The 26,493-nt window shown below is 36.8% G+C and overlaps 3 protein-coding genes across 6 annotated transcripts; 2 read left to right on the top strand and 1 right to left on the bottom strand.

Annotated features, from left to right (window-relative positions):
• Positions 1–390: 390 nt before the first annotated feature.
• Positions 391–13,559, top strand: LOC110659629 (O-fucosyltransferase 27). Of its 2 annotated transcripts, none has more exons than XM_021817608.2 (10): positions 391–861; positions 1,342–1,426; positions 9,320–9,390; positions 9,483–9,571; positions 9,680–9,923; positions 10,276–10,388; positions 10,472–10,562; positions 10,670–10,798; positions 11,223–11,776; positions 12,632–13,559. In XM_021817608.2, exons 1-10 carry the CDS (start codon positions 664–666, stop codon positions 13,092–13,094), a joined length of 2,037 nt encoding a protein of 678 aa, XP_021673300.2. In that variant the 5' UTR covers positions 391–663; the 3' UTR covers positions 13,095–13,559. The 2 variants fall into 2 exon arrangements, with proteins under 2 accessions (XP_021673300.2, XP_021673299.2); XM_021817607.2 differs by having other exon boundaries at positions 443–861; positions 10,472–10,580.
• A 1,404-nt stretch (positions 13,560–14,963) lies between these two features.
• Positions 14,964–19,941, top strand: LOC110659628 (transcription factor BIM2). Of its 3 annotated transcripts, XM_058153404.1 has the most exons (9): positions 14,964–15,126; positions 15,277–15,389; positions 15,454–15,559; positions 16,342–16,411; positions 16,546–16,641; positions 17,719–17,805; positions 17,923–18,089; positions 19,229–19,358; positions 19,546–19,941. In XM_058153404.1, the coding sequence occupies exons 2-9, from the start codon at positions 15,317–15,319 to the stop codon at positions 19,654–19,656; spliced, it is 840 nt and encodes a 279-aa protein (XP_058009387.1). In that variant the 5' UTR covers positions 14,964–15,126; positions 15,277–15,316; the 3' UTR covers positions 19,657–19,941. The 3 variants fall into 3 exon arrangements, with proteins under 3 accessions (XP_058009387.1, XP_058009386.1, XP_021673298.2); XM_058153403.1 differs by having other exon boundaries at positions 14,964–15,174; positions 17,719–18,089; XM_021817606.2 differs by having other exon boundaries at positions 14,965–15,126; positions 17,719–18,089.
• A 2,356-nt stretch (positions 19,942–22,297) lies between these two features.
• LOC110659627 (rhamnogalacturonan I rhamnosyltransferase 1) lies at positions 22,298–26,035 on the bottom strand. Its single transcript, XM_021817601.2, has 9 exons — positions 25,765–26,035; positions 25,019–25,390; positions 24,555–24,622; positions 24,345–24,433; positions 24,079–24,244; positions 23,698–23,987; positions 23,417–23,621; positions 23,177–23,334; positions 22,298–22,921 (listed from the first exon to the last, which is right to left on the bottom strand). The coding sequence occupies exons 2-9, from the start codon at positions 25,308–25,310 to the stop codon at positions 22,669–22,671; spliced, it is 1,521 nt and encodes a 506-aa protein (XP_021673293.2). The 5' UTR covers positions 25,311–25,390; positions 25,765–26,035; the 3' UTR covers positions 22,298–22,668.
• Positions 26,036–26,493: the final 458 nt, after the last annotated feature.

Consider the following 26,493-nt stretch of genomic DNA (forward strand, 5'->3'; position numbering starts at 1 on the left):
GACAATAAAATTTTTGTCAAAATGCTTTAAAGCCACAGCCTTGCGATAAATTTTGTAAATATTTTTTCCCATATAAAAATAATTTCATAGATGTTAATTTTAAATTATTTATAGCAACTCCTTTAAATTGAGGATTTAAAATTATTATTTTTTAAAACGTAATTATCATATATTTATAATAATGAATAAAATTAATATTTACAATGTTATATATATTTTTTCAAAGGCTAACACTCGAGGGCAGAAGGGAGGGGTGGCCTAACACTCGTTTGACCGTCAAATGCACGCTCCAGGGAATGGGAGTGGTTAGATCTTTCCGAATCTTATAAATAAAATAGTCTTGTACTCGTGTCTGATTTATCCAACTCATTCACTTGACACGCCTATTGTTAACGGGACAAGGATTATCTATCTCACGCGTCACTTCCCTCTCTCTCTCTCTCTCTCTCTCTCTCTCTGACTCTTGACTTTCACAACTTCACTCTTCAACGTCTTGTCCTCTGTTTCAGACTTGTCAGGTTTCTTCACTCAATTGAGAGAGAGAGAGAGAGAGAGAGAGAGAGAGGAAAGTGGTGGTGGCAGTCTTGTCGAGAGAGAGAAGTCTGTGGACTGTGTTCTTACATATTTGAGATAGAGGGAGGAGAAGTGGTGTGCTTGGTTTCAATGAAGGGAGAAGGGAAAATGGTGTTTAAGTCTAAGATGAAATGTGTTGGTTTAGTTGGGTTAGTTTTGTCTGCTTTCTCTCTTTTTGTACACTTTCTTCTTGCTAGATTCACTGAGGAAGGCCTTGCAGAGTACCAGTCTTCGATCACAATCTTCTCTTGGAGACCCATCTTTGAGAACGCTGAATTAGCCAAAACTGTACTTCTAACGATCCCCCTTTTGTTTAATATTTGTTTAAAAGTTTGGATTTGGATTGTGTTCTTTATCTGGCTGCTTTTGGGAAAAAAAAAAAACAAAAACTTTTGGTGTTAGTTTATTAATGAAGCAGTGAGTTTTGACTTGTGAGAATATTGGTTTTAGCCTAATCTTGAGGCTTTTCTTTTTTTTTTCTTCAGGTTTTGCATGAATCTAAATAGGTTATTCAATGAAATCCAGATGAATTTGCATGTTTGTTTTCTTGAATTAGTTAAATTATGTGTTTTGTCTTTTTTCTCTTCTTCAATTTGGATCCGTTTTTAAATTTTTGCAACAATTTTGATTACTTGTATTTCCGTTTATGTGCTAAACTTTTCTCTTTTTTTGGTATGTTAATGCGTGGACCATGTGGTCTCTAAATTGCAATTTTTTTTTTTTTGTTGTGTTGGTAATAGTTTTGCCCTTGATTAATCTGTGGTGCAGAGTCCGCTGTACAGAAGACTATGGGGTCCAGTGAGACGTTTTGAATCTCTGCATCCGGATGCAAATCCCAGAGGGCATTATGCAGGTTACCTCTCATGCATATCTTGGCTTTATACATCCATGTTTTATAAGGATAGCAATTGAGAGTTGCAATTCCAGCACTTGTTTTCTATTCCTCACTTACTAAAGTTATTTTGGTTTATTGATTGTTTGCTTTATGGGGAATTGCTAATTAAGAATTAAAACAAACACATATTTCACAGCAATGTTAAGCCCAACAATTGTTTCCCATGTTTTAATTGTTTACTCAAATAACTAGGTTCAGGGCTCAGTCAGTGGTTTATACCTGCTAAAAGAAACAAAATAGTTGTTTCTTTCTTGGTTTTCTATAGCCCAATAGAGAGCTGCTGAAGCCTCATGAAACACTGCATGTTGTGTAATAATTGATTATGGAATAAAACTAACACTTGAAGGATTAAACCAGAGATGGATTAGAATAAAGGTGTCTTATACCAGTTCCGTTCATTTGACTCATGTTTATCGTTGGAAACTTGCTGAAGTCATGAAAGTAGGACTATGCCACTGGCTTCTGGCGGTATAATCAACTATGGAATTACACTCTAAATGTCTGATAACGTTAAGGTGCCTGTTATTTATTATTGCATATTTTGTTATCCAAATATGAATGGTTGGATATATTCTGCTTGATTTAAGTGAGTTTTTAGCATTTGCTATTCTTTTGCTTGAAGACTGTATTTTTTATCTTTCCCCATTCTTGTCTGTGTTATTTTAGGTTCTCTTTGATATAGAACAATAACAACAACTAAGTCTTGTCGACACCATATTTTGGCCGATCCCCGGAATCAATAAACTTTGAAACCGATCTCCAACACCAAGCCTCTCTTCGCCAGCTAATCACATTTCCGATCTCTCTTCAAAAGGAATCAAATTAGTACCAAGTTTCCATATCATTTAAATCCTATCCGATCTCTCGAATCAATTACCAAGTTTTTTGGCCGGTCAATCACATTTTCGATCTCTCTTGTCAAACAAAATTTGACCAACATTAACTCTTCATGCCATCAAATTCCCCATTCATAAATATTGTGGATAGCTGTTCAATAAAGTTAAAGTTTTAATCCAGCTTAACGGTGCTTCCGATCTTAAGTGTTCAGATCAGGTTTCCAGTTTTAATAATCTTAAGTTCCCTTCAGTGTTTGTTCTCGGTTTAGGCCGATCTCATGTCTACAAAGTTTTACCGATCTCTCATACATAGGTTAATAATTGCTTTCAAGTTGTTCTAATATGTTCAGACAATCAGGCGCTCATGCAACTTAGATACTTTCCGATCTCATTCAGTCATAAAAAAAAAGCAAAACTTCATTTCATTTCAAATTAAAAATTTATACAAGTCATTCGGCTGGAGGATCACCCCCAGCCTGTTCTACATTTTGTTCACCCCCTCTATCACCTTCGGCCTCCTCCTCGCTATCCTCTTCGTCTTGCAAAGCCAGGTCTATCATCCAGGAAAAGTCCTCTTCGGGATAACGCTTCTTGAGTTTGGCCAAGAGATCCCCATGAGCGTTCACATAAGCACCGGCCTACCTTGTCACCGCCTCTTCTTCTTTTGCCTTGAGTTCGTCAGTGAGGCGAGCAACATCGGTGGCTTGGAGCGCTCGAACCTCTTCAAGAACGTGGGCTTGCTCGGTCAGCTTATCCTCGTAGAACTTCATCCGCCCCTCAATTTCAGCTATATAGTTTTGGGAGGATGAAAGTTGGGATCGGAGGGAAGCTGCTTCATGACCCATCTTCTCGATCTCTTGCCTCATACGGTGAGCCTTCTTTCGGACAATATGTTGGTTCACCAAACTCTCCACACTTAGGCTCATAGTCTGGGTCAGGATATCATCGAGATCGTTCGGGGTTAGCCTATCCCGATCCTCCCGAAGACAGATGTAAGACCCCAAGACTTTAGCAAAGCCCGGATTCTCTCGAACCGTCCGGTTCTTCTCCAGCGAGTGGATCAGGATTTGAGCGCCGTGGGAAAGGGTCCTCACAGGTGGTTGGAAAGGACCCCCTTTCGCACTTGAAGCAATCGGAGGAGGTGGTGGCGGCTCTTCTTGATGAGGAGGAGACCGAACCACTTCGACTTCGGGGATCGGTGGTCCTGAAGGTCGGGACGAACCTCCCTGTACCTCACTCGGATCGTGCCTCGGCGTCTGAGAGGCCTCGGCGTACTTCATCTCCCGCATTTTTCTGGAGACCTCTCTCTTGCACTTTCAGCTTTCCTTGGAAGCCTCGCCGCTCGCCATACCGGCACAAAGAAAAGGTCAGTGAGATCGCTAAGGCCCAAAGATCAGAGATATAGAAAGTACCGAGGCCGAGGTCAAAGAGCTGAAGCCCGCGTTCTTCGCTAGTAATCAACTCCATTGTCCAATGATGCAGTTCGGCCGTCATTGCATCTTAACAAGATAACTTCTGTCGGGCCGCCTGATCTTTCAGTTCCATCACCATTAGGCTTTCTTCCCTATTCAGGGTGATGCGCTTCGGAATTAACGAGCCCTGATGCAGCCAGCTACGTTGTAAACCCTCAAAGCCGTTCGGAATTTTGCTCCTCAGAATAAAGAAGCGATTCTTCCAATTCTTCAGGGAGGAGGGCAGATCGGTAAAAAGCCCACAATGTGGCTTCGCCTGAAAGAACCAATACTCGTCGTCCTTTCGACAAGTTAACCTATGTAGTACTGCAAATACCTTAGCTGTAGGACTGAGTCCTTTGGCTCGGCAAAGGCCTCTGAAGGCTACTAGGATCCGCCATGAGTTCAGGTGAACTTGGGCTATGCACACTTGGTGAAATTTTAGAACTTCCTTGAAGAAGTCGTCAAGAGGGAACCGCAGCCCGGCTTTTAATTGCTCTTCGTATACCATAATCATATCATTCTCTTAGAAGAAGTGATCGGCTCGAAGATCGCCGTGACACTTAATGTGTTCGTATGAATCGGGCTGAATGTTATACTCTTGGCTAAACGACTGCAGGTCGGTTTCTTGAAGCATTGATGGCAGCTCGTCCATGGGGAGGTTTTCTCTCCCTGAAGAATACGTTCGTGTTGAGGGTCCCGCTTGACCACGGGCTGGAACAGAGGATGTAGGAGGTTTAGATCGACCGCTTGGTCCGACCATCTCAACTTCATCCGACGACCACGAGACATGAACGGAAGGGGGGCTCGCTGCTCTCTGACCCTCGGCGCCGCTCATTTTCAAAGAAAAGAGAAAGTTTAAACTAAAAGAAAGATCAAAACCCTTACCGGAGTGTGATCGGTGTCGGAAGAACTTGAAAAAACGAAAGGATTTTGGAATCGCTCGCGAGAGGCTGAAAATAACATAAGGGAGCAACTGGCAGACCCATCCCCTATTTATGCACGTCTGAGTATTTAATGCTCACGATGTCCCAAGCGGCGCATCGGTTAGCGGGGTTCGCCAGCTTTTTCTGACACGTCTCACGAATGTTCTGGAATCTCCACAATTAAATAAGGGGAGATCGGCTAGTTAAAGATTGGTGAATTAAGGCAGATGTTTGGAATTGCGGATTGGTTAAGGGCTGTTCAGTTAGGAATCGGATTGGATGAACACATCAGAGATCGGAAAATAATCAATGCAATAATAACAAAATAATAATTGTCAATAAAATTTCATTTCCAAAAGGGTAGATTATATCATTTGGGCGATCTCTAGAGATCGGATTACGTTAAAGGGGAGATTATATCATTTGGGCAATCTCTAGGGATCGGGTTACATTAAAGGAGAGATTACATAGTTTTGGCGATCTCTAGAGATCGGTAGTACACCCTATCTAGTGAAGGCCTATGTCAAAGCCTAATCTCGTGGCTGAATCAAAAGATGTGCCTGATCAAGACACCGGCCATCGACAGATGGGGTGACTATGACTCTCATGAGGATGAGAGAGGTCATCGTCAATGTTATCGCTCGGAACTGAGCCGCTGTCGGGACACCTAATGTGGTGAGAAGCCAAATGAACTTCGAAGGGCAGTCACCAAAGGTCGGAGGGAAATTAGCAGTCTTCTCGCCCAAAATCAGTTCGCAGATTACATCGGTCGACCTATTCGAGGTCAACACAATCGATATTCTCGATCTGGGTTGGTAAATTAGTCTGGTTCTTTCACTGTCATCAAATATGGCCATAATGATTTTCTGATCACCGGGGTCGAAAATTGTCAGTCGGTGAACAAGGTGAACAGCCAGGAAAAGATCAAAAGCAGCTATCATGGCCGGGATTGTTACCGGAGCAGTTAGAACAGGAAAAGTGAGAAAGAGGAGAAAATGAAATGCAGGAGGATTTTCTGACGAGGGTATATATATAGAGAAGGCTTGAGCATTTATGGCTAGCAGAAAACGAAGCGGACACCTCGGAAATTGAAAGAATAAATGCCTTGACTAAACTGACCCGGACAAAGGAGAAGACTATGAAATGAGAGAGATCGGGAGAACGGCCCGGCATGAGAGTTTGGAAAAAGAGCATATTGGAAAGATCGGAAGGGAGGGGAGATCGGAATGCAAAGAGAATAAGACAACTTCCCATGATTGTCGTCATAATCAGAGCCGAGGTGGTTAAAGCGTTGCAAACGAGATCAAATCTCCTCCGCACGCCTCATTTGTAGAATCGCCCACATTGCTGACAGGTGCCAGAGTATGTCATGACAGTACTATACATCTCAATCTCTATCGTTGATCTTACTTGTAAGGACAAGTCCGGAGCTCTTGGATTAAAGAAGAAGACGACAAGACCGGCGCCTTTTATTCCCAGCCCTCGGATCGCCCTTGACAAGAAAATTTTGAGCTGTCAGATTAGAAGAGAGAAAGGACAATTATTCTGAAAAGGATCTCAGCCGTTCATTTTGATTCTCTTTGATTCTCAAACATCAGATCATGTCCTTTAAGATCCAAACCTTCCATCTCCTTCAAGGGGAATCCTGACCCTTCATTGAGAGCACACGTTCCCTATAAATACCTGCATGAAAACTATTGATAAGGGAGGACGAAGAAAAAGGGTGGTGATTATAGTGGAAAGGCTCTAAAAATTAATTCAGTTTTGCTACTCTGCCATTTTTAAGCTAGAAAGACTTTAGAAACCAGTTTTCTAAAGTATTTTCTTTGAAGAAGTGTTGGACACTGGAACTCTTGATTTTTAGTTTGTTCATTGCTCTGTGATACCCTTTCTTAAGTTTCAGTTCTGTTTTCACCACCTTTATATCCACTTTTATTTTCTGAGCTCAATCTCATTCATTATCATTCTGGTTCGATTACATGCTAACTAGGCATTCGTTATTTCAAGGCAAGCATTAGTCCCCATACTATTAGCCTGAAACTCTGTAACATTCGCGACTCCATAGTTAGTTCAATAGGTTCAACTTCCTGCAGGTGAGTTTTTGAACCGTTGCCTTATCTAGTGTTCGTCTTTATTTTCTTTTTACGCTCGTAATTTTCGTTAAAGTTTGTTTTATGTTAGAAGGTCCCACGTGGGAGGTTATTCTCGAGTTTATCTTTGATATCAGTTCATGTTATTTATTTGTTCTTGGTCTTTTATTATCTCCTAATGTAGGTGTTCTGTTTACGGGTAACGTATAGGTAGTTTGATAAAATGTTGGTAGCAGTATCTTAACATAAGAGTTTTTTTAAATAAACGTTCGGATAATAAATCAGAGAGTTATGAAGTCGAACCTCTAGACTAGCTTGAGAAGATGATTGGGTAAAGGTGGGGGAGGTCGGAGTAAAATTGAATTTCGGAATAGCAAATGAAATAGAGCAAATGTTGCCTACCGAAAGGTATTGGTAAGGCGATCACACAGGAGGTCGGTAAAATTCAGTCTGGTATTCCCTATCTAGTCACGAGGTACCAATGAGTTAAAAGAAACCTTATTCGGGTCCCCGGCATTTTCAAATGCCAGAACCCTTAGTCTTAGGCTCTTATGATGTGTAGCTGTAATCAGATTTCAAGAGGTCGGAAAAGTCCTTATCCGACTCCCATTCAAGTAAAAGAGATCGGAGGAGAGTCCTTATCCGATTCTCAACCAAATTTTTAATAAATATTTAAAAGAGATCGGAGGAGAGTTCTTATCCGATTCTCAATCAAAAACTCTAATAAGTATCTAAAAGAGATCGGAGTAGAGTTCTTATCCGATTCTCAATCAATATTTTTAATGAATATCTAAAAGAGATCGGAGGAGAGTTCTTATCCGATTCTCAATCAAAAACTCTAATGAATATCTAAAAGAGATCGGAGGAGAGTTCTTATCCGATTCTCAATCAAAATTTCTAAGGAATAGCTGAAAGAGATCGGAGGAGAGTTTTTATCCGATCTCCAATCGAAATTTTAATCTAAAAAGAGATTGGAGGAGAGTTCTTATCCGATTCTCAATCAAAATTTCTAAGGAATATCTGAAAGAGATCGGATGAGAGTTCTTATCCGATCTCCAATCGAAATTTTAATCTAAAAGTGATCGGAGGAGAGTTCTTATCCGATTCTCAAAATCGAATTTTAACAAATATGCAAAATAACTCCCTAAACAAAACTGATGCGCAATACCAACTCACTAAGGGTCGTCTCATTTATTTATGTATCTGAGTAACCCGAATTAGTGAAAAATTAAATATTCCCTTTTATCAAAAGGATTAACATCTCCGTTCGAACCCCCTAACTATCGGTTTTAATTTATAAATAGCTTAAAGTTAAATCTGCTCACCCTCATTGAGGGACGAGGTGGAGTGCCTAACACCTTCCCCACTCATTTACGGACCCCGAACCTAGAATCTCTGTTTTTGAAGTGATTTCATTTTAATTTATTTTCACAAATGGTTTTCTTTAATTTCCCTCAAAATTAAAGTGGCGACTCCTCACTCTTTCCCACTATGTTGAGTGTTCGTCCAGGCGACCGCAAAACACCTTGCGACAAGTTTCAAACTAGTTGAGGCCTTATCAAACCCAAAATCTAGGACAATGTGTTTATGGGTCTTTTCTAGTTATGCGTGCCTTATGTAGCCTCTATTTTTTTTGCATTCACACTTGCTATCTTAAGACTTTGTTGTGCTAAATCATCCAAATTTATCCCTAGACTTAACAACTTATGTGTCAATTCTTCGTATTCTATACTGTAATCAAGATATAAACAAAAAATTAAAAAAAAAAATTGTAGTAGATCTGGTGTCAATTTCAGATCATTCTAAATTGACTTTTATTTATGAACACCTTCTCCAAAAAGGCTGGCAACATTCATGAGGTGCATATCCAAAGTCAAGTCAAGTCTCAAGGCGTGTGTCTAGGAACACCTCCATAATATTTATTCTGCTGCTGCTGCTTTTCTTTTTTCCCCTTAAATGTTATTTTATCTTGGAATCTCCATTCATTGGTTCAATTGTTTAACTGAACTTACCTTGATCTCATGCACAACAAAAAGAAAAGAAAGAAGCCAATGTTGCTTTATATCAGACAGCTGTTCCTGCATAATGGGGGAGAAAGCATTGCTGTTAGTTTTATTTTATTTGGATTTCAAAAAAATGTTGCCTTAATTCTTGTTGTTTTATATTATTAATATGAGTAATAGTCTTATAGAGGTTACTTTTCTTAGTTTATTTCTTTTGTGCTGTTCCTCTCTTCAGCCTGCAAACTGAGCTTGCTCTTTGTGCCTAGGCCTCTAGGACTAGGAGCCCTCTGTGCCTTAATGCACCTTTAATAACTATTCTGACTCAGTATCTCATGTTGTTTTCAATTGATAATCTACAAGAGATTGTAATTTTTAGGACTTAAAATTTCTTGATTTTCTTTTCTTCCTTTCCAAGAAGATATAAACATGTATGCTTGCAACAATAGGATAAATTATTCTCTGAAGTTTGTATGCTGGCAGTTTTTGTCTTTTTAACATTATGTTGATGCTATATTGACTTCCTATCTTTGATATGCATGTAACAGATCCCAAACCACTGTCAAATAGATATGTCTTTGTCAGGATACAAGGTGGTTTCCATGAAATTAGGAGTTCGGTGAGGATAGCATGCTCAATTTGCACATTTGATTTGATATTAAAATAATAAATTGTATTAGGAAGATATTTAATATCTTAATGATCTTTCAGATATGTGATGTGGTTGTGGTTTCTCGACTTCTAAATGCTACTTTAGTTATTCCTGAGCTTCAATCAACCACAAGCAGTAAAGGAATCAGGTGACTTGTTTGTAGGTGCAACATCAATTCAATAAAATATTGAGCAGTGCAAATTTAAAATTATTCTCTTGTTCATTACCAAATATCTGATTGATATGTTTGTTGCAGCGCTGAGTTCAAGAGTTTTGCATACCTTTACAATGAGGAACAGTTCATGGCAGCTTTGGTAAAAGATATAAAAGTTGTTAAAACCCTTCCCAAAGATCTCAAAAGGGCAAGGAGAGAAAAGAAGATCCCATCATTTAGGGTGTCTCATTCAGCTTCGCCATATTTTTATTTGCATCATGTTCTTCCAGTACTTAATAAGCATTCAGTGGTTGAGCTGGTGGTTTCTGATGGGGGATGCTTGCAGGTAGTGACAATCTAGATTTGATTATGTGCCTTTTCTTTTGCCTAGATGTAGTTAAGGTTAACTTGATATATAGTGTTACCTTAAAAAAATGAATCCATTAGCAATCTATGGAACTTATGATTGGATCTCTCCTGCTGGCCTATCTTCATGACTTCTATTTCTCTTCCACCTAAATGCGATTATAAGTGTCTTAAGAGATCAAAGACTTAATGTCTTGGAGAGTTGGAGTGTGGAGTTGAAGAGGTTAATGTCTTCAACTATGAACTTAGCCTGTTAGAGCCTGAATATGTAGGGGGAAGATAATCATTTTTTCCTTCTTTTTTTCTAATTTTTTTCCATGAAACTGCTGTAGGCCATCCTCCCACCCCACCTTGAAGAATATCAAAGGCTGAGATGTAGAGTTGCTTATCATGCCTTGCGGTTCCGAGAAGAGGTCCAGGAACTCGCAACTAAAATTTTGCATAGGTGGATGACTAAATATAATAATTATTTTTTAAAATTACTTTCACATTAGTCTTGCTTATTTTCAGAACTCTCTTATCTTTTAGGTTACGGGCTCCTGGCCGGCCATTTATAGCCTTTGATCTTGGGATGACAAAAGATGCTTTGGCATATTATGGCTGTGCTGAACTCTTCCAGGTACCTTTGCCACAGATGGTATGTTTGTTCTTTGATTTCTCAAACCTTTTAACAGAATAGCTTACTTGGTGTTTGATTATGTTTTGTGTCTTGGAGCTCTTCCCAAGGATGTGCACACTGAACTCATTCAGCACAAACGAGCCTGGATGATAAAACGTGGGATTGTCACGGGGAAGCTATCTGTAAATTCTGTTGAGCAACGCCACAATGGTTCATGTCCATTAATGCCAGAAGAGGTAAAATCCTTCTGGAATTTAGCTCATGTTTGGCACAATACTGCACAGATATAAAACATAAATTCTTCTGAAGTTTGGATGCCCCACAAACCTACCATGTTAGGAAGCTTACTTCTATGTTTTTTTCACCCCTCAATTTGTTGGTACTGTAGAATGATCTACTTTAGAATTTGCAAGTATTGGAGGGTGGAGGCTGCTAAGTAGGGCTGTCTTCAAAATTCACTGATGACCTTTATAGAAAAATGAAGGATCAACATTTTATTGCATGTTATTGAAATCTTCTGTGATCGGGTGATGGGTCGAACAAATATGGCTGTTTAACTTAGCCACTTCATTACAAAGTTAAAATGTTTTTTGAAGGACTGAATATTTAAAGAAATGATAAGCAAGCTTTTTGATCTAAATCACTTGATTTTTGTAACAGGTTGGTATTCTTCTTCGTGCATATGGATACCCATGGGACACAATTATATATGTTTCTGGTGGAGAAATTTTTGGTGGCCAAAGGACACTAATTCCTCTTCATGCAATGTTTGAAAATGTTGTTGATAGGACTTCACTCAGCACTGGATGGGAGCTCAGTAGAATTTATGGTCGCGAGGTTAACCTTTTTGGTAATTACCGAAAGACCCCACCTTCTGTTGTGGAAGAAAAGAAGCTTGAAGCATGGAAAACTGCAGGTCCACGTCCTCGTCCACTTCCACCTCCTCCAGCTCGGCCCAAATATCCATATAACATTGAAGGTTGGTGGGGTTGGGTTGCAGAGAGCGATAACGAGCCTGAAAGTACAGTTATTGAGTTGAGGACCAATGCCCATAAATTGTTATGGGATGCAATCGATTATGTGATTTGTGTTGAAGCTGATGTGTTTATTCCTGGATTTGATCATGATGGCAAAGGTCATCCAAATTTTGCCAGCTTGGTTATGGGCCATCGGCTTTATCAATCAGCTTCATCTAAAACATTTCGGCCAGATAGGTATTGATCCTCTCTCAATGGAAGTGCCCTGGCCTAGTGTCCTTATTGTCCCTTGCTTTTTTTTTTTTTTCTCAGCTTATGTTGAATAAATAATTGTCTACAGCTTGAGTAACCTGAGAAATTGGTTGGTCTAGTCTTCTTGTTGAAACTTTTGTTAGTTAAATTATATTCTTTAGAATCTGGCTATATATTGGTCCTATTATAGCTACTGTATGCGACAAAGTACTAGAATGTATGGAGGTTACTGTTACATATAGGAGAAAAAGATATAGAAATAAGGATAATAATGGGCATATGGTCACGTGAGTAGAGGGAAGTTGTTGGGAATCTGTTGAAGTAGTTATTAGTAATTGGAGGGAAATTGTAAATAGTTGTAGTTGTTGGAGGAGGTTAGAGCAGTTATAGGAATTGGAGGGAAAATTGTAAGTAGTCGCAGTTGTTGGAGGGGGCTAGAGCAGTTATAGGAATTGGAGGGAAAATTGTAAGTAGTTGCAGTTGTTGGAGGGGGCTAGAGCAGTTATAGGAATTGGAGGGAAATGTGTACAAAAGGATTTAGCTTACCTGTAATTGGCATTCTGAATTCTGGATGAATAATACTACTCTTCTCTCTTCTTCTTGATCTTCCTATCTTCTTTCTCTTCTCTTCTCTACTCCATCTATCTTTCTATCTTCTTCTTTTACCTCTGTTAGGGTTTCTACCCAACAGTTACATACATAAACCGTATCATATGACATTGCAGTTTGACCCATAATGCAAACTTACCAAGTGATTTCTGAGTAGTAAATGACTAAATATTTATCTTCCTTTTTTTTTGTCATATTTGTTAAATTGTGTGTTATTCTCTGTTATCATAGGAAGGAAGTTACCAAACTTTTAGAAGAAACCTGTGAACACCTATATCAAGCAAATCATACCTGGCTGACATCAATACGCAGGCACATGAGGAGAAGTTTATTTGATGGAGTAATAGAAGCATCCACAAAGTCAAAACCATTTTCCTTTCTTTCACATCCAGTTCCTGAATGTTCTTGCTTGAGATACGATCTTACTGAAACATCAAAGCATGCTTCAAGCCCTTCCGCTCAGGCACAAGTTGAGGCTGCTCTTGGAGTTATGCACCGCTGCCCTAGATGGATGGATGGTGAATCAATCTCAAGATCAAAGGATAAAGAAATTGAAGAGGTCCTTGATGAAGATGTTTCCTCTTCAGGATTGTTTTTCAAGCGTAGTGTTGGAAGTCATGAGAGTGGAGGTGGAGAAATAAACAAAGAAGAAGCTCCATTGGAGGACCAGGAAGAACTTGAGGGTGTAGAATAGTAAGAGCGAACCCCATATTAACTCCAGTAGTGGTCTTCTTGAGTGTTACTGACCTGTCATTGGCTTTTGTGACTGTTCTTCATGAAGAAAGAGTTTCATAAGCTGAATCTAAGGAAGGTTGTGAAAAGTACTTCTTCCAAAAAGCAAGGTTTTGGGTAAACCATGGTCGAAGAACTAAACGGATCAATCCCTTAAATTTAACTTCTATTTAATCCATATGCTAAGGTATGAAGTTTTTTGACCTTTTTCATTTGATATTTAATTTAGTTTAGTCCTTTTTGGAGAAAAAAAAATATTTTTATACATGCAGTCTCCAACCAATTTTGATGTGGACTAGCATGCTCCTAATGGTTACAATTTGTAGAGAGAGGGCTCTCTTATTTTCCTTAGGCATATTAATAGCTCTGATTGATGTAAACATAGTCTAGCAGAATAATGAAGATGTTTGATCCATGATTGAAAATATGTTAATTGTTCTTTTCTTGATTTTATGGTTGGTTGAATGGGAAGGATATTGTTATCTATGTACTACTAGGGTGTGGCATTTGTTTTGGTTTTAGACTTGATATCTGCAATGTTCTAGATCAGACAAATTTCAAACGTCTGCTCATACCTCTTTCTTGCACTTGATAATGCTGCTGAAGGACCTTAAGGAATGTAATTGACAAGGTGAAGAAAAAGGCTTGAAATTGTAAGGATGCTATCACAGTGTTTAAATTCGTTAGCTTGCAGTTGCAGAAGAGTTTAATTTCTTCTTTTTCAAGTCTGGGAAGTGGGAGGGGTGTTTGCAAACAACATCAAAGAATCTGCTAGACACCTTGGGAATATGACTCAGTCAGCATTGGCAAGCATCTTCTGGTCAAAAATTGATGTCGTTTCCATCAAGAAATCTTCAACAATCAAGCCCCCTGAGACCTAATTCTTTCCAATAAAAGCGTGATCACCAAGACATATTTTGTACTATATAAATGGAAATTCTATTGTTAATAGAATCCACCAACCAAAACTGAGCTACTGCTTACAGATTACAATTTTACAGCCCCTTTCAGCTTTGCAATTTCCTTATTTCAGTTCAACTTTGAGCAAGGAATAGCAGTGTCTTGAACAAAATGAGCGGAGAAAAGAATTCCAGTTGGTTTGCTCGCTTTTCAGGGCGGGTTTTGTCGTGCTTTGATGAGCCTGCAAGAACCAGAGTCAGCGAGCCTAACAGTGCAAGAAGTCCAGCACCATTCAGGCCAGAGGTGGCAATGGCAGCGGCAGCTCAGCATTTCTCTGCTGCTCATAAGGTCCGATTTGGTTAGATGCAAGGAAGGGTAACCAAAGGAAAGAAATCCAATGATCTGAGCCTTAGCATTGTGGTCATAAACTATGCAATGTATACCACAGCAACGTGAAAATGGAAATCCAGCTTCAACCTTCATATGTACATACCATACGCATACTTGTTTAATCTCAAATAGGTTACAAAAAGAGACATTCAACATTGTACGGTGGGTTTAGTTGAATTTTCTTTTTTTTTTTTTTATTCATTTGATTGTAATTGAGATTCCAAACCTCCAGTGTCAAATAATAACTTTTAAATAAAAAAAATTCTTAAATAGATTTAATCGCTCACGTTATTTATATCATTTATATTTATTTATAATTATATAAATAAAAAATAATTAAAAAAATTAAAGAATTACTATAAAATGGCTATTAATTTAACTTATAAATAATATGATAGGCTGAATTTATTTAATTTTTTTAAAAAAAGTTTTAATTAATAAATTCTACACCAACCAATACGCCCGCGCGTATATTAGCATCCGCCACCTCCATCCAATGTTTTTTATTGTCTGAGAGAAAACAGTATAATATATTAAATTTTTGGACAACATCAAACAATAAATTAAAATACACCCTTTGTTTAGGGCTTCCTCTCTGCACAAGTGTGCAAAAAATTTTCCCTCGTCTCTCTTCTTCTCCTATTGCAGACCCTTCGGACCTCATCGGAGCTCCATTTCCGGCCGCTCTCTCTCTACTCCTTCAAGTACTCTCTCTATCTCCTTATATATGGAGCTTTAGAATATTTGCATCGGTGTGCATATATTGTTTAGCTATTGGTTAATGAAGTAGAGCTTCGTTTCGGGTTCGGGCTCTGGTTTTGCTTATCCAAAAATCCTCTTTTTAACAGAAACAGGCAAAATTTTGGCATAAAAAGAATCTAACTCTGTTGAATTATGGTGAAATCTGCTAAGTCTCACTTTGACGAAGAAGATGAACCCGACGGTTACGACTCCTCTTCCTACAAAGGTACATGTACAAATATTATTGCTTTTGTTTGTTTATTTCCCTGAAATTTGTATTTTAATTATAGGTGACGCAGCGAAGATAGATGGTAAGAGCAGTGAACAGAAGGTGAGTACGCACAGGTCCAAGCATTCAGAGACAGAGCAGCGTAGAAGGAGCAAGATTAATGAGAGGCAAGCTTAATTATAATCCCTTTGTTTTATGATTTACATGCGAAAGTAATGTGCCAACTGAGGAAATTTGTGGTGTACTAATGTTGAGGTTGAATTGCTTTCGATTACTGGTCGAAAGATTTTAAAATTAGTCACTTTGTAGCACTGACGTACATAGTCTGAGTTGTAGAGTAAGAAAAGAAGTAAAAGAAGAAAGACGGGAATTTTTTAGTCAAGTATTTAATTAAGTTTCGAAGATTTTATGGATGAAGTGAATTTAATTTGGTAATTGAGGAAGTTTGGAGTTTTGTTATCCAAATTCTTGGTTGGTTATTCTGAATGTGGACTTGCAAGTGCAGAGGTGTGGACAAGAAAGCAAGAGACGGATTCAAATAGTAAGAGTAGATAAGAAGAGAAGTATACGAGACAATAAAGGGGAATGAAGAGGTTTAAATGAAAACTAAAATTAGTATCAATCATAGTGATTCAGCAAGGCAGTAGATGGAATTAGATAGATAAAGAAAGATCCATGCAGGCAACACAACTGCTAGTTTAGAACTTGAGTTAAGCTTTTATTTATCTTTGTTATTATTATTTTATTTTTTTATCTTTATTATAATATTATTTGTTAGTAAACCACCATAATTCTGAACGATGACATTTGGGTTCTGGTCGTAGGAGAATCTTGCATTTGACTGATTATCATTGTGTCAGATGCTTTTATGTCCTTAGATTCTTCTTGACAATCAATAACATGGGAGTGAATTTTTGCTCATGAATTAACAACTGTCTTTGTGAAGCAGGTTCCAGATTTTGAGAGATCTTATACCTCAAAATGATCAGAAAAGAGATAAGGCTTCATTCTTGTTAGAGGTGCGCCAATCAATTGTGCTCTTGATTTGTACAAGTCCTGTCTCAGTTTTAAAATTCTGTGTCAAAGTTTTTAGTCTTTTTTTTTTTTTCATTTTTCTTGAATGGATAAAAGGATTTTGCACGATTATATGCAGGTCATAGAGTACATTCAGTTTTTACAGGAAAAGTTACAGATGTATGAGGGGCCATACCAAGGTTGGAGTCAAGAGCCAACAAAATTGACACCCTGGGTAAAATTTCAATTCATAAATCATAATATGCATGTGAGTTGTTATACTGTAGTACTGTGAATTGCTTTTTCCTAATACATAGTTTTCCTGTATTTTGAGATGCTTGTGCTTCTACAGTCCTTTAAAATTTGATTATTAACTTTGTTGTAGACTTTATGACATGGAAAATAGGTATAAAGTTGGGAATATCTTGTTTGACAGTTGTCAATGGGGATTGTAATATGGAAGATGCTGCAACTAGTTTGTTGTTGATGAATTTTCTATTTGCATTTTCTTTTATGTTTCATATCTGATGAATATTTGAATAAAACACCACTGCTCTTGCTAAATTGACACTTCAATTTTACCTATGGTAAGAAAAAAGAAAACTTGCAGAATTTTGAGATGTAATTCTGTGTCTTTGTTTTGCATTTGGAGGACAGATGAGTAAATTCTACAAATACACTTGCCCTAGTGGATGAAAGTTTCTTGCTTTCATATGCATGTAGTGGCATGTACTCATTTGAATGAATTGTGTGCTTGATCACTATTTCTAATCGATGCTTATGATACATTTTCCTTGACGTGCATCATGAGCTCATGTAGATTTCAAGTGTTTTATTGATCATAAGAAATAACACACTTAATATTTGAGACAAAGTACTACATCTGCTCCAAAGTTATAATATCTTTGACAATTAATACTCTTTCATAAAATGCATTATTTGTACTTGGAATGCTAATTTTTCCTTGATTAATTGATTTTGTGTTTAACATGCAAAATACATTACTGTGAGGGCCGTAAAAGACAATTATGCAATAGTTTCAAATTTGTTCTTTGAATTGGACAAATATCATGGGACAACCACATATCAAAATATGTACCATTTGTATGGGATAAATGTATTAGTAGTTATTTTTGTTAATGTTAAGGGAGTGCATAAAGACAACAAGAGCAAGCATTGTTGTTATTTTTCTTTATTGAAGATCATTTGTACATGGATCTTTATGACTCTTTCAGACATGATTCTGAATAGTATTTCTTTCTAGTTTCAATTCATAGGAGTGATATTGATGGTTTGTCTTCTTTTCAAACAGAAAAATCACAATCTGCCTGGTGTAATGGATCATTCTCAAGTATTGAATAATGGTTCTACTCATAAAACTACTGCCATGCTCACAAATGTAAATAACTCGATTGAATCTGTCCTGGGAACCACTGCAGTTCCATTTAATGTTCAAGTGCAGTCAAATATGTTTGCTGCTGTAGGGAGTGGGGGTGTAATTGCTCAGCCTGTGCTGGAGTCTGTTTCTGATGCTGAGAATATGGCATATCAACAAGAATCTCAACTGTGGCAGGGTCAACCTTGTGCTACTGAGTGTGCCTCTCCAAACAATACATTGAATGGACAAGAGGAGCCGATGATTGAAACTGGATCAATTAGCATCTCAAATACATATTCTCAAGGGTAAGGAACTGAGCATCTGCACTGACTTTATGGCTAGTCTGTTGCTTTGATTGTCAATTCCAGTTGTTAACTGCATTAATTTCTTGTCCAGTAATTTATTTACTGGGTTGTTCATAGAAAGCTAGAATATCAGCTGTATTTTGGATTTTATTTGCTGGGTTGTTCATAGAAAGTTAGAATATCACTAAACTTTGTACTTTTTTCCGGTTTTGGTCTTTGAACTTTAATTTGGCCAATCTTATTACTGAACCTCCCAATTCGTTTCAGCGCACCCACTATGATTGGAATCAAGCCAAAACGAAAAACTCAGTTTTTATGAGAAGTCCATGTCAGATTATTTTTTTTTAATGGGCTACCAATCTGTTGCTATTTGTTTCTCTATTAAAGAAAATCCGTGAAAGAAATGGCGTGGGCAAATTTGCAATATTGTAATGTTTTCCTATCATGACGAGTCCATGTTTGTGAGAAATCCTGGGACTGATTCAAATATCTGGAGAGACTTAATTTGGTGGGTCCATTCCATTTGGAATAAAAAATATTTGACTTTGATTCAAAGCCAGATTTCCAATGGCCATTGGGCTTGATTAGGTTTATGCTGGCTGGTTGCAATCAATTGGAAGTTTGGAACGTTAGTGACCATAAAAAAATGAGTGCTATGTTTAATGACCAATAATAAAATTTGCAAGCAGTATTTGCTATGCCGTGGCCTTGCCCATCAAAGGCTCATACGTTGATTTTAGCAGAAAGTGATGTGGTTGTTGCATATCTTCTAGTTGCTTGCATGTGCAGATTGCAACTAATGAAGTTTGAGGCATGTGTCCTTGTTCCACTGAAGATCTGAAATCTACACTGCAGAGGATTATGAATGAAAACTTAAGATCTTCTGACTTGGGTTTGACACCAGCATTTATGATGATGTGTTTAGATTTATAACATGATCTTTGGGAAAGTCTGACATTTTTGTCTGTTCCATCTTCCATGTCAAGAATTCCAGGGAGTTATTTTCCAAATTCTCTGGCGCATTTTATTTGGTGTTGTAATCCATTTTTTTTAGCACTAAGGTGTAAGTTTCCTTTAATAAATTCATAGAAAAGGATATTGTGAATGCTGTTATCAATTGGAATGGTGGTGTTCAACAGGATACTGGATACTTTGACCCAAGCACTACGATCTTCAGGTGTGGATTTGACTCAGACAAACATCTCGGTGCAAATTGATGTTGGCAAACAAGGAAATAGGGGAGCAGCTATTGTGGTATCGAGTCCAAAGGTTTGTCTTTGATTCTGAAGTAATCAAATGAAGACCTTTTTGCTGCTATGACTTCTGAACAACTATGACTAGATATTTGCTATTTCGGTGCTCATTTTAGATGGGAATAAAACTTAGTAGTCTAGTTTATTGTTCTATTTTCTTCTCTTGACTTACTATTCTTTTACTTCTTGCATTGTTCACCCAGGATCAAGAAAATCTGTATTTTAACAATCAGGTGATGGAACAAACTGGAGTTGGGAGTCGAATGGAAGACACTGATCGAGCTCATAAGAGACTGAGAACAGAAAAGAGCTAGTGTATCATTGTGGTTTAAATTTCATCTTTCTGATTTCTTCATTTGGTGCCTATTTTGGGAATGGTGAGGTTTTCGATATGCCGTGGTCCAGAGACAACTAAGTCAAGACCAATTGTACATGTTTAATTGTCTAATTTTCTTGGTTTCCCTGGTTGCGTGGATGGAATCTCCTATGATGGGGCAGGGGGAAAAATTAAATGTGTTATGTATATTCTTTTATTGGCAGCACTTATTTCATACAGAGGCTTCCATGCACATAATGAGAAGCTGTTTTACATCTTTCAATGGTTCTCTCTCACATGAAGCATTTATCTTTAATTAGAATTTGAACTCGAGATTCCATAGTCCTTGCATTATATGCTTTCTTAGAAATGACAATATGGCGTAAAGGCTTCTATTTACTATCGAAATTTCTCATTGGTCAGCTATTGTAGGCAAGTTTTGTTGCTTGGGTTTTTAAGTGATGAGAGCACTGATAAAAGTTGCCAGTTTTTATGGTGCATGTTTCTTTGAATGTTCATGCATTTTCAGGTCAGAGGATTACATGGGTTACCACAACATCATCCTGTGCACATTTTATGTCTATCAGAAACTCACGGAAATGCTCACGTTAACGAAATAAATTTTGATCTTTCATCTATGTTAGTCGATTCGATTATAATTTCATGAATTCAATTATGTTCCTAAGATTCTATAATTGCTAATTCTAAACACTCTAGATCTGAAAAAAGGAAAGGAAACGTCATTATTTCTCAAGATAAGTAAATCACCAAATCCTAGTCACTGTTCATCTGATGAGGAGAAAATAATCCATCCATTAGGACGAAAAATATGCACGAATCGTAAAATTTTAGCCCGTCCTGTGATAAAAATGAAAAATAAAGAGCTTATAAATGATTTTTATCAGCGTAGACAAGCTTTCGTTGACCCCAATCCAGTTGGCCCTTTATGGCCATCATTCATATGAAAACCAAAAATCCAATTTTACAAAAAACAAGTCATTTTTCATATCTGGGTAACTAGGGTTAGCTTTGCTATTTCAAGTTCAACGCAATAATTGAATTAAAATTTACTGAAAATGTCCATGGTGTTCAAGTAATGTTCAGTTACGTTATCACTTCAATGGGGCAACTAGTAGTTTGTTACAGTGAAATTTATGGGGAATTGAGCTTGCAAATGGGTTGTTAGGGGGGTGGGGGACAATTTCCTTCTGCTTTGTTTGCAAGAAAACAATTTTCATCACTAAAAGCGTAAGGAAGGAGTAATCTTATTGTTGAATCAAGTTTTTAAATCTTTCTTTTAATAAATTACAACTGTAATTATTTTATTGAAATTAAGTATATATTAAATACTATTTTGTTTGAAAATACTTAGACAATGGTTGAACTTGACATGGAGAAGAATAAATGCAGGAAAAAAAAATAATAATTGAAGAACACAAGTGCTGATTTTGGCTGATGGGGTCCTTCCATTAGCACTTGGACTTCTATAAAGTTGAAATATATGGCTAAGTTGAAGGATTAAATTATCACTTTCTAAAAATTAAATTTTCAAAAGGGTAATAGTTGTTTAATAATATATATATATATATATATATATTACTGAGTTTGAATTCAATGAAATTAAACTAACAAGAAAAGATCATGTTGATCCAAACTTCAAAGAATCTTAACCCCTCTATTTAAATATTCCACAAGTGCATTGTCTAATCACTTAATCACCAACTTTGGTTTATTTTATGGACAGTCATTAGATCTTTGAAAAATGAACAAGTAGTCCACTTCTTGCGGCAGTTGTGTGGTGCGAAAGCTAAGTTTGAGGCATCATTTTTCTAATTTACACACTATGTACATTCACCACCACTAGGTAAATTAAGTAACCATCCATTTATGACAAAAACCAGTTTCTTTAAGAGGAATGATTTCTTGAATCACCCACTAGGAAGAAATTTTCTTCTCTTGGATCAGTAACAAACTCTCTTGGATCAAATTGCCTCTGTAAGAACCTTCTTGGGAATCTGAGTTGAATAGGCAATCTTTTTAAAACTGCATCACTATTTGTACCCTCAATTTTTTTTTCTATATAGATCATGGAATAGAATTAAGTGCATTCAATACTTTAATATGTTTTACTGGATGAATAATATACCCATTTTGCCCATAAACCCTTATCTTCTACATTCAAATAACAAGTGGGTTTGAAAGCCTTACTAACAACATAGAATGATTACAACATCATGGGAAGTTACCAAACCACTAACTGCAACAAATGCATTGAAAACAATTATTAGGAAAGACTGCTTCTTATCCTTCGTTTTATTTTTTTCAGAATATGCAACAACCATGGCATCTAAATAACACGTAAAGCTTCCATATGTAAATTTGGATAAAGTTACATGGATAATTAGAAAATATTTCTGTTGCTGCTTATGTATGCAAGCACCTACACTTCTGTGCCTGTATAGTTAGATGACATAACTGGTGTGCTAAATTATTTGAAGAAAAAAAAAGATCTTAAGGGTCTTCTGGGTTCACATCAATTGCCTGTTTCTGAATGATTTGTCATGTGGTTACCATCATGCGACAGACATGATGATAATTAAGTTTTTTACATCCTATATTCAACTGTGCACAGAGAAAGATGCGTAAATATTTCATTACATTTGATGCTGAAAAAATCATAACAGTGAAGGATATATGGAGAAGGATTACACAATAAAATCCTAACTCTCCCCATCTGGGGAAATTTTCTATTATCCTTCTTTGCATATTAGGCCTTGACAATGAGCACATTTTTCCACCCTATAAACATTCTGGTTATTCAAAAATCAATAGCCATAAATATTTTAGTGATGCTGCTTGAGAAGATCAAGGCTTAGGCCTCTCGTTCCTCCGATCACAAACAGAAATGAAATACTCTGTACTTAAGCCTCCATGTGAAAAAATGAGGCCATTTTCCTCTGATAAATACATGTAGGCACTGAGTATAAGGATAACCATCTCTTTGGGACAACTAGGTCCATGTGCTAGTCAATGGTTTATCTAACAGTTGCAAACACTCATGTGGATTGGCGTAGAAATAATCTTCTTCCTTTGGTTTTTCTGCGATGACAACTCTGGTCTTTGGACTTCCCATCCGATCAGCATGAACTTCCTTCACAGTGGTAGAGAACTCATCCCAACTCAATGATCCCTTTTTGTATTGATCTATTAAACCAACTAGAAGCTTTCTGTCCAGTGAAATAGTCTTCTTGAATCCTAAAAATCTACGCCATTGAAAACAAGAAACACAATATCAGGTTTGACGTTTCTTTTTTACAAGAAAATTATAAAGTACAAATTAATTTGATAGTGCTTAGTTGGTTAATTCTGCAGATTTTTCCCCAAAAAAAAAAAAAAAAAAGAAGACCAGGATCTTTTTGGGATACTTGGTTCATTTTTAATAACAATAGCACTCAATCCAGATATAAAAAGTACAATTAGTTTTAGAGTGTGGATCAAAAATAGTGGCAATGCATTACCTGCGATGGCCTTCAACAACTTTAGCCATATTGCCATCATATGTAGGTACAAATACGTCACCCTCCAGGGAGACGAGATAATCCAATGCTGCCATCTGGGATGAGTGGTTCTGGAAAAACATCAAATCTGATGGTCCCAGCAGAGTTTCTTTCCTAACCTGCCTCATATTAAGGCAAATTATTTTTGACATTCTCACATATATAAATTAAAAAGAGAAATCATTGCTTCCTTCTACCCACCAAATTAGGGAATGTTGCTGCCAAACTCTTCATTCTTTTTTCTCCACCATAAATTTCACCAGCAGCTATATAAATTTGAACATTACGATCAATGCCCAGTGCACTCAACACAAATGCAGTTTCCTCAGGTGTCAAAGGACACAGACCTTCTTTCCTTTTCATTTCAGAATTTATAACTTTTTCTTTCCACCAGGGGTAAGCATATCTAACGATGTGAAATAAACTATGGTTAATTATATTTCATATAGACTGACATTATCAAAGTAATAAAGAGAAATTACCTCATTCTTGTCAGTTCCTCAACCTCTCCACTGTTGCAACCTTGAATGCAGCCAGAGAAAGCCAACATATCCATTTCATATCTGAGATGAAGGACCAGGAAGGGGCCTTTCTCCCTTAAAATCCTAACAACCCGTCTACCCAATTCCTCTATCTGTGATGTAAATCTCAGAGCATTAAAATTTACACGGCACCGCAACTTTTGAATCTCAAGGGGTAGCCCATTATTAGCAAGACGAGCATCAGTTTTATTCAAATGTACAACTTTGTACTTTTGCACCAAAGGTAGAATCTGTTGGCAAACACTTAAGAAAATTAGTCACATTAGTCCAAAATACATCAGGAAAACGATAATAATGGTTTTGCAATTATTGTGAACTAACCTGATGGAGGTAGTAAGATATGTTTGACCAACTAACTGGTGGCAATGAGTAGAATATTCCTGATTCAACTCGACGTTTTACCCTAGGCGGTAGCTCTTTCAATATTCGAACCTCATCTCTCAAGGAAGTGATGAAATGATGAACATCAAATATGTCTTGGAACTCACTGCCCCATGAACAATTGATCAGATAAATTGACACTTCTGCATTGAATTGCGGTCACTATGAAATGAGAGTTTAGTGAGACTATGGATAAACTAGCATACCTGGGATCATTCCAGAATGAGGTTTTATCCAACTCTGGAACAATGAGAGTCACATTTAGATATCTAGCAATAGCAACCATGTCACATATCTGCATGATAAGATCCAGAGTACAATTAATCACATCGTGATAGAATACAAGATAAAAGCACAGAGAATCGAAGCAATTTCATGGTTGATGATGGTTGTGGTTAAAATATTGATCAACTCACTGCTGCTCGCATTTGGTTGAGCCCACCATTGCAGGAAACCATAAGATACCCATTATTCTTATAAACTCCTGCAAGCAACAATTACCAAATTAAGAACAGATAAAATCAAAACTGCGGACGTTTTATCAAACAAAAAAGGAAACCTACACAAGAAAACAAATTAAATATGCTCATTGAAATTACAGTTAAATCAACAGAGAGAAACGGAAAGAAGAGTTATGTATAAACAATATGAAAGGGTGACAAAAAAATCAAAACAACCATATCAAACTGACATTAACGTAAATAGATGACAGGGGAAAGAGGAAGGCGTAGAGCAAATTTTGATTACAAAATTCAGTTTATTTTCTTCAGTATTGCAAAACGAGTACACCTAAATGAATGTCAGTCACTTGGTATAATTTGCAACGCTACTCGAAAATAACTAGCAAAAACAGAAGGAATAAAGAAAATCTTGAACTCACTCTTTGGAGGAAGAACAACTTTGGCAGGAACAGAAGGTAGCTCGACTTCAGGACGAATAAAACAAGGAGGCCAACCCTTCAACAATCTCGGCCTCCACATCTCTCCGAATGCCATCAACTGTACTACACATGTCCATAGCAGGGCTGTTGTGATTGCCCTTAAAATCCATAGCTTCATTGGAGACCTTGAAACCATCGATTTCTTCAACTTCTCAACCTTTCCATCTCCAAAAAGCTTGACTTTCACCTCCCACTCTTTAACAGAGTACTCTGGCTGACACATTTTTAACATTCTTCCCCCCAATTCACCAAAACCACTTAAACAACCCCTTCAGGGAGAGATTTAAGGTTCAACACAATACGCCACTTGATCTGTTGTACCAAAATATAATTAAGCTTAAAAAAGATTTAATAATGCTATCTCTACAAGGGACAAAGAGATTCTTTAAACTTGATTAAGATAATCAAGAACGCCTCGGAACTCTAAAAACCTTCCTTGATCCTATAAGCTTTGCAATTAAAATAATCAAGACACCAGCTTCATATTCTAATTTCTTTAATCTCAAAAATCACCTAATCTTGTCACATACCCAGCTCCCAAACAAAGAGTTAGAGAATATCTAAACAAAACCCATAAATGAAATGCAAGAATATTCTATAAATCTTGACAAAAAAACCCAGTTTGAGACTCGATTACTATTGACAAGTTATCAGAAAAAAAAAAAAAAAAGGAAATAAAAACTCACTTGTATGGTAATGAGTAATCCTTGGAGGAAAAAAAAGAGTATAAAAGACTGACAAGTGGAGACTTTACTGGTTCTTTGTTTCCCGACGAGATTCCGGCTAGATGTGCCTGAAAGCTAGTCGGAAATCACAGAGACGGAAGGGAAGGAGGAGAGAACTAACGTTTTAATAGCATTGGAAATGCACGAGAGAAAGAGAGAGAGAGAGAGAGCGTCATCAAGGCGTGAGTGCTTGTCTGCTAGTTTCACTGCCACGTAAAATTAGAAATTGGGTAAGATCCCCATTCTGCTCTTTCTTAATTGTATAAATATTCCATTTTTATATTAATTCAGTTTTTTATCTAAATTAACAAAAAAAAATTTATAGAATAATAAATATCTATTATTATTCTTTATAATATTTTAATTTAACCATAAATATCATCATAAATATAAAAATTTAATAGATTTAATAAAATAAAATTCAAGTATAAAATTTAGTTATCCATTTTAATACAAATAATTTATCAATATACATACACATACATAACCATTATATAAAAAAAAAATTATTTACAATAATATATATGAATCACAAAAGTTAATTATATTAAATTATTTTTATTCACAATTAAAAGTATTTTAAAACAATTTATATTTATTTAAATTATTTTTTATTTTTAAATAATATTAAAAATATTTTAATATTAAGTGATAATGGTTTTTTTTTATAATTTTTGTTCTCATGGGGTA

Source organism: Hevea brasiliensis, chromosome 9, assembly GCF_030052815.1.
Source record: "Hevea brasiliensis isolate MT/VB/25A 57/8 chromosome 9, ASM3005281v1, whole genome shotgun sequence".
NCBI classification, from domain to species: Eukaryota; Viridiplantae; Streptophyta; class Magnoliopsida; order Malpighiales; family Euphorbiaceae; genus Hevea; species Hevea brasiliensis.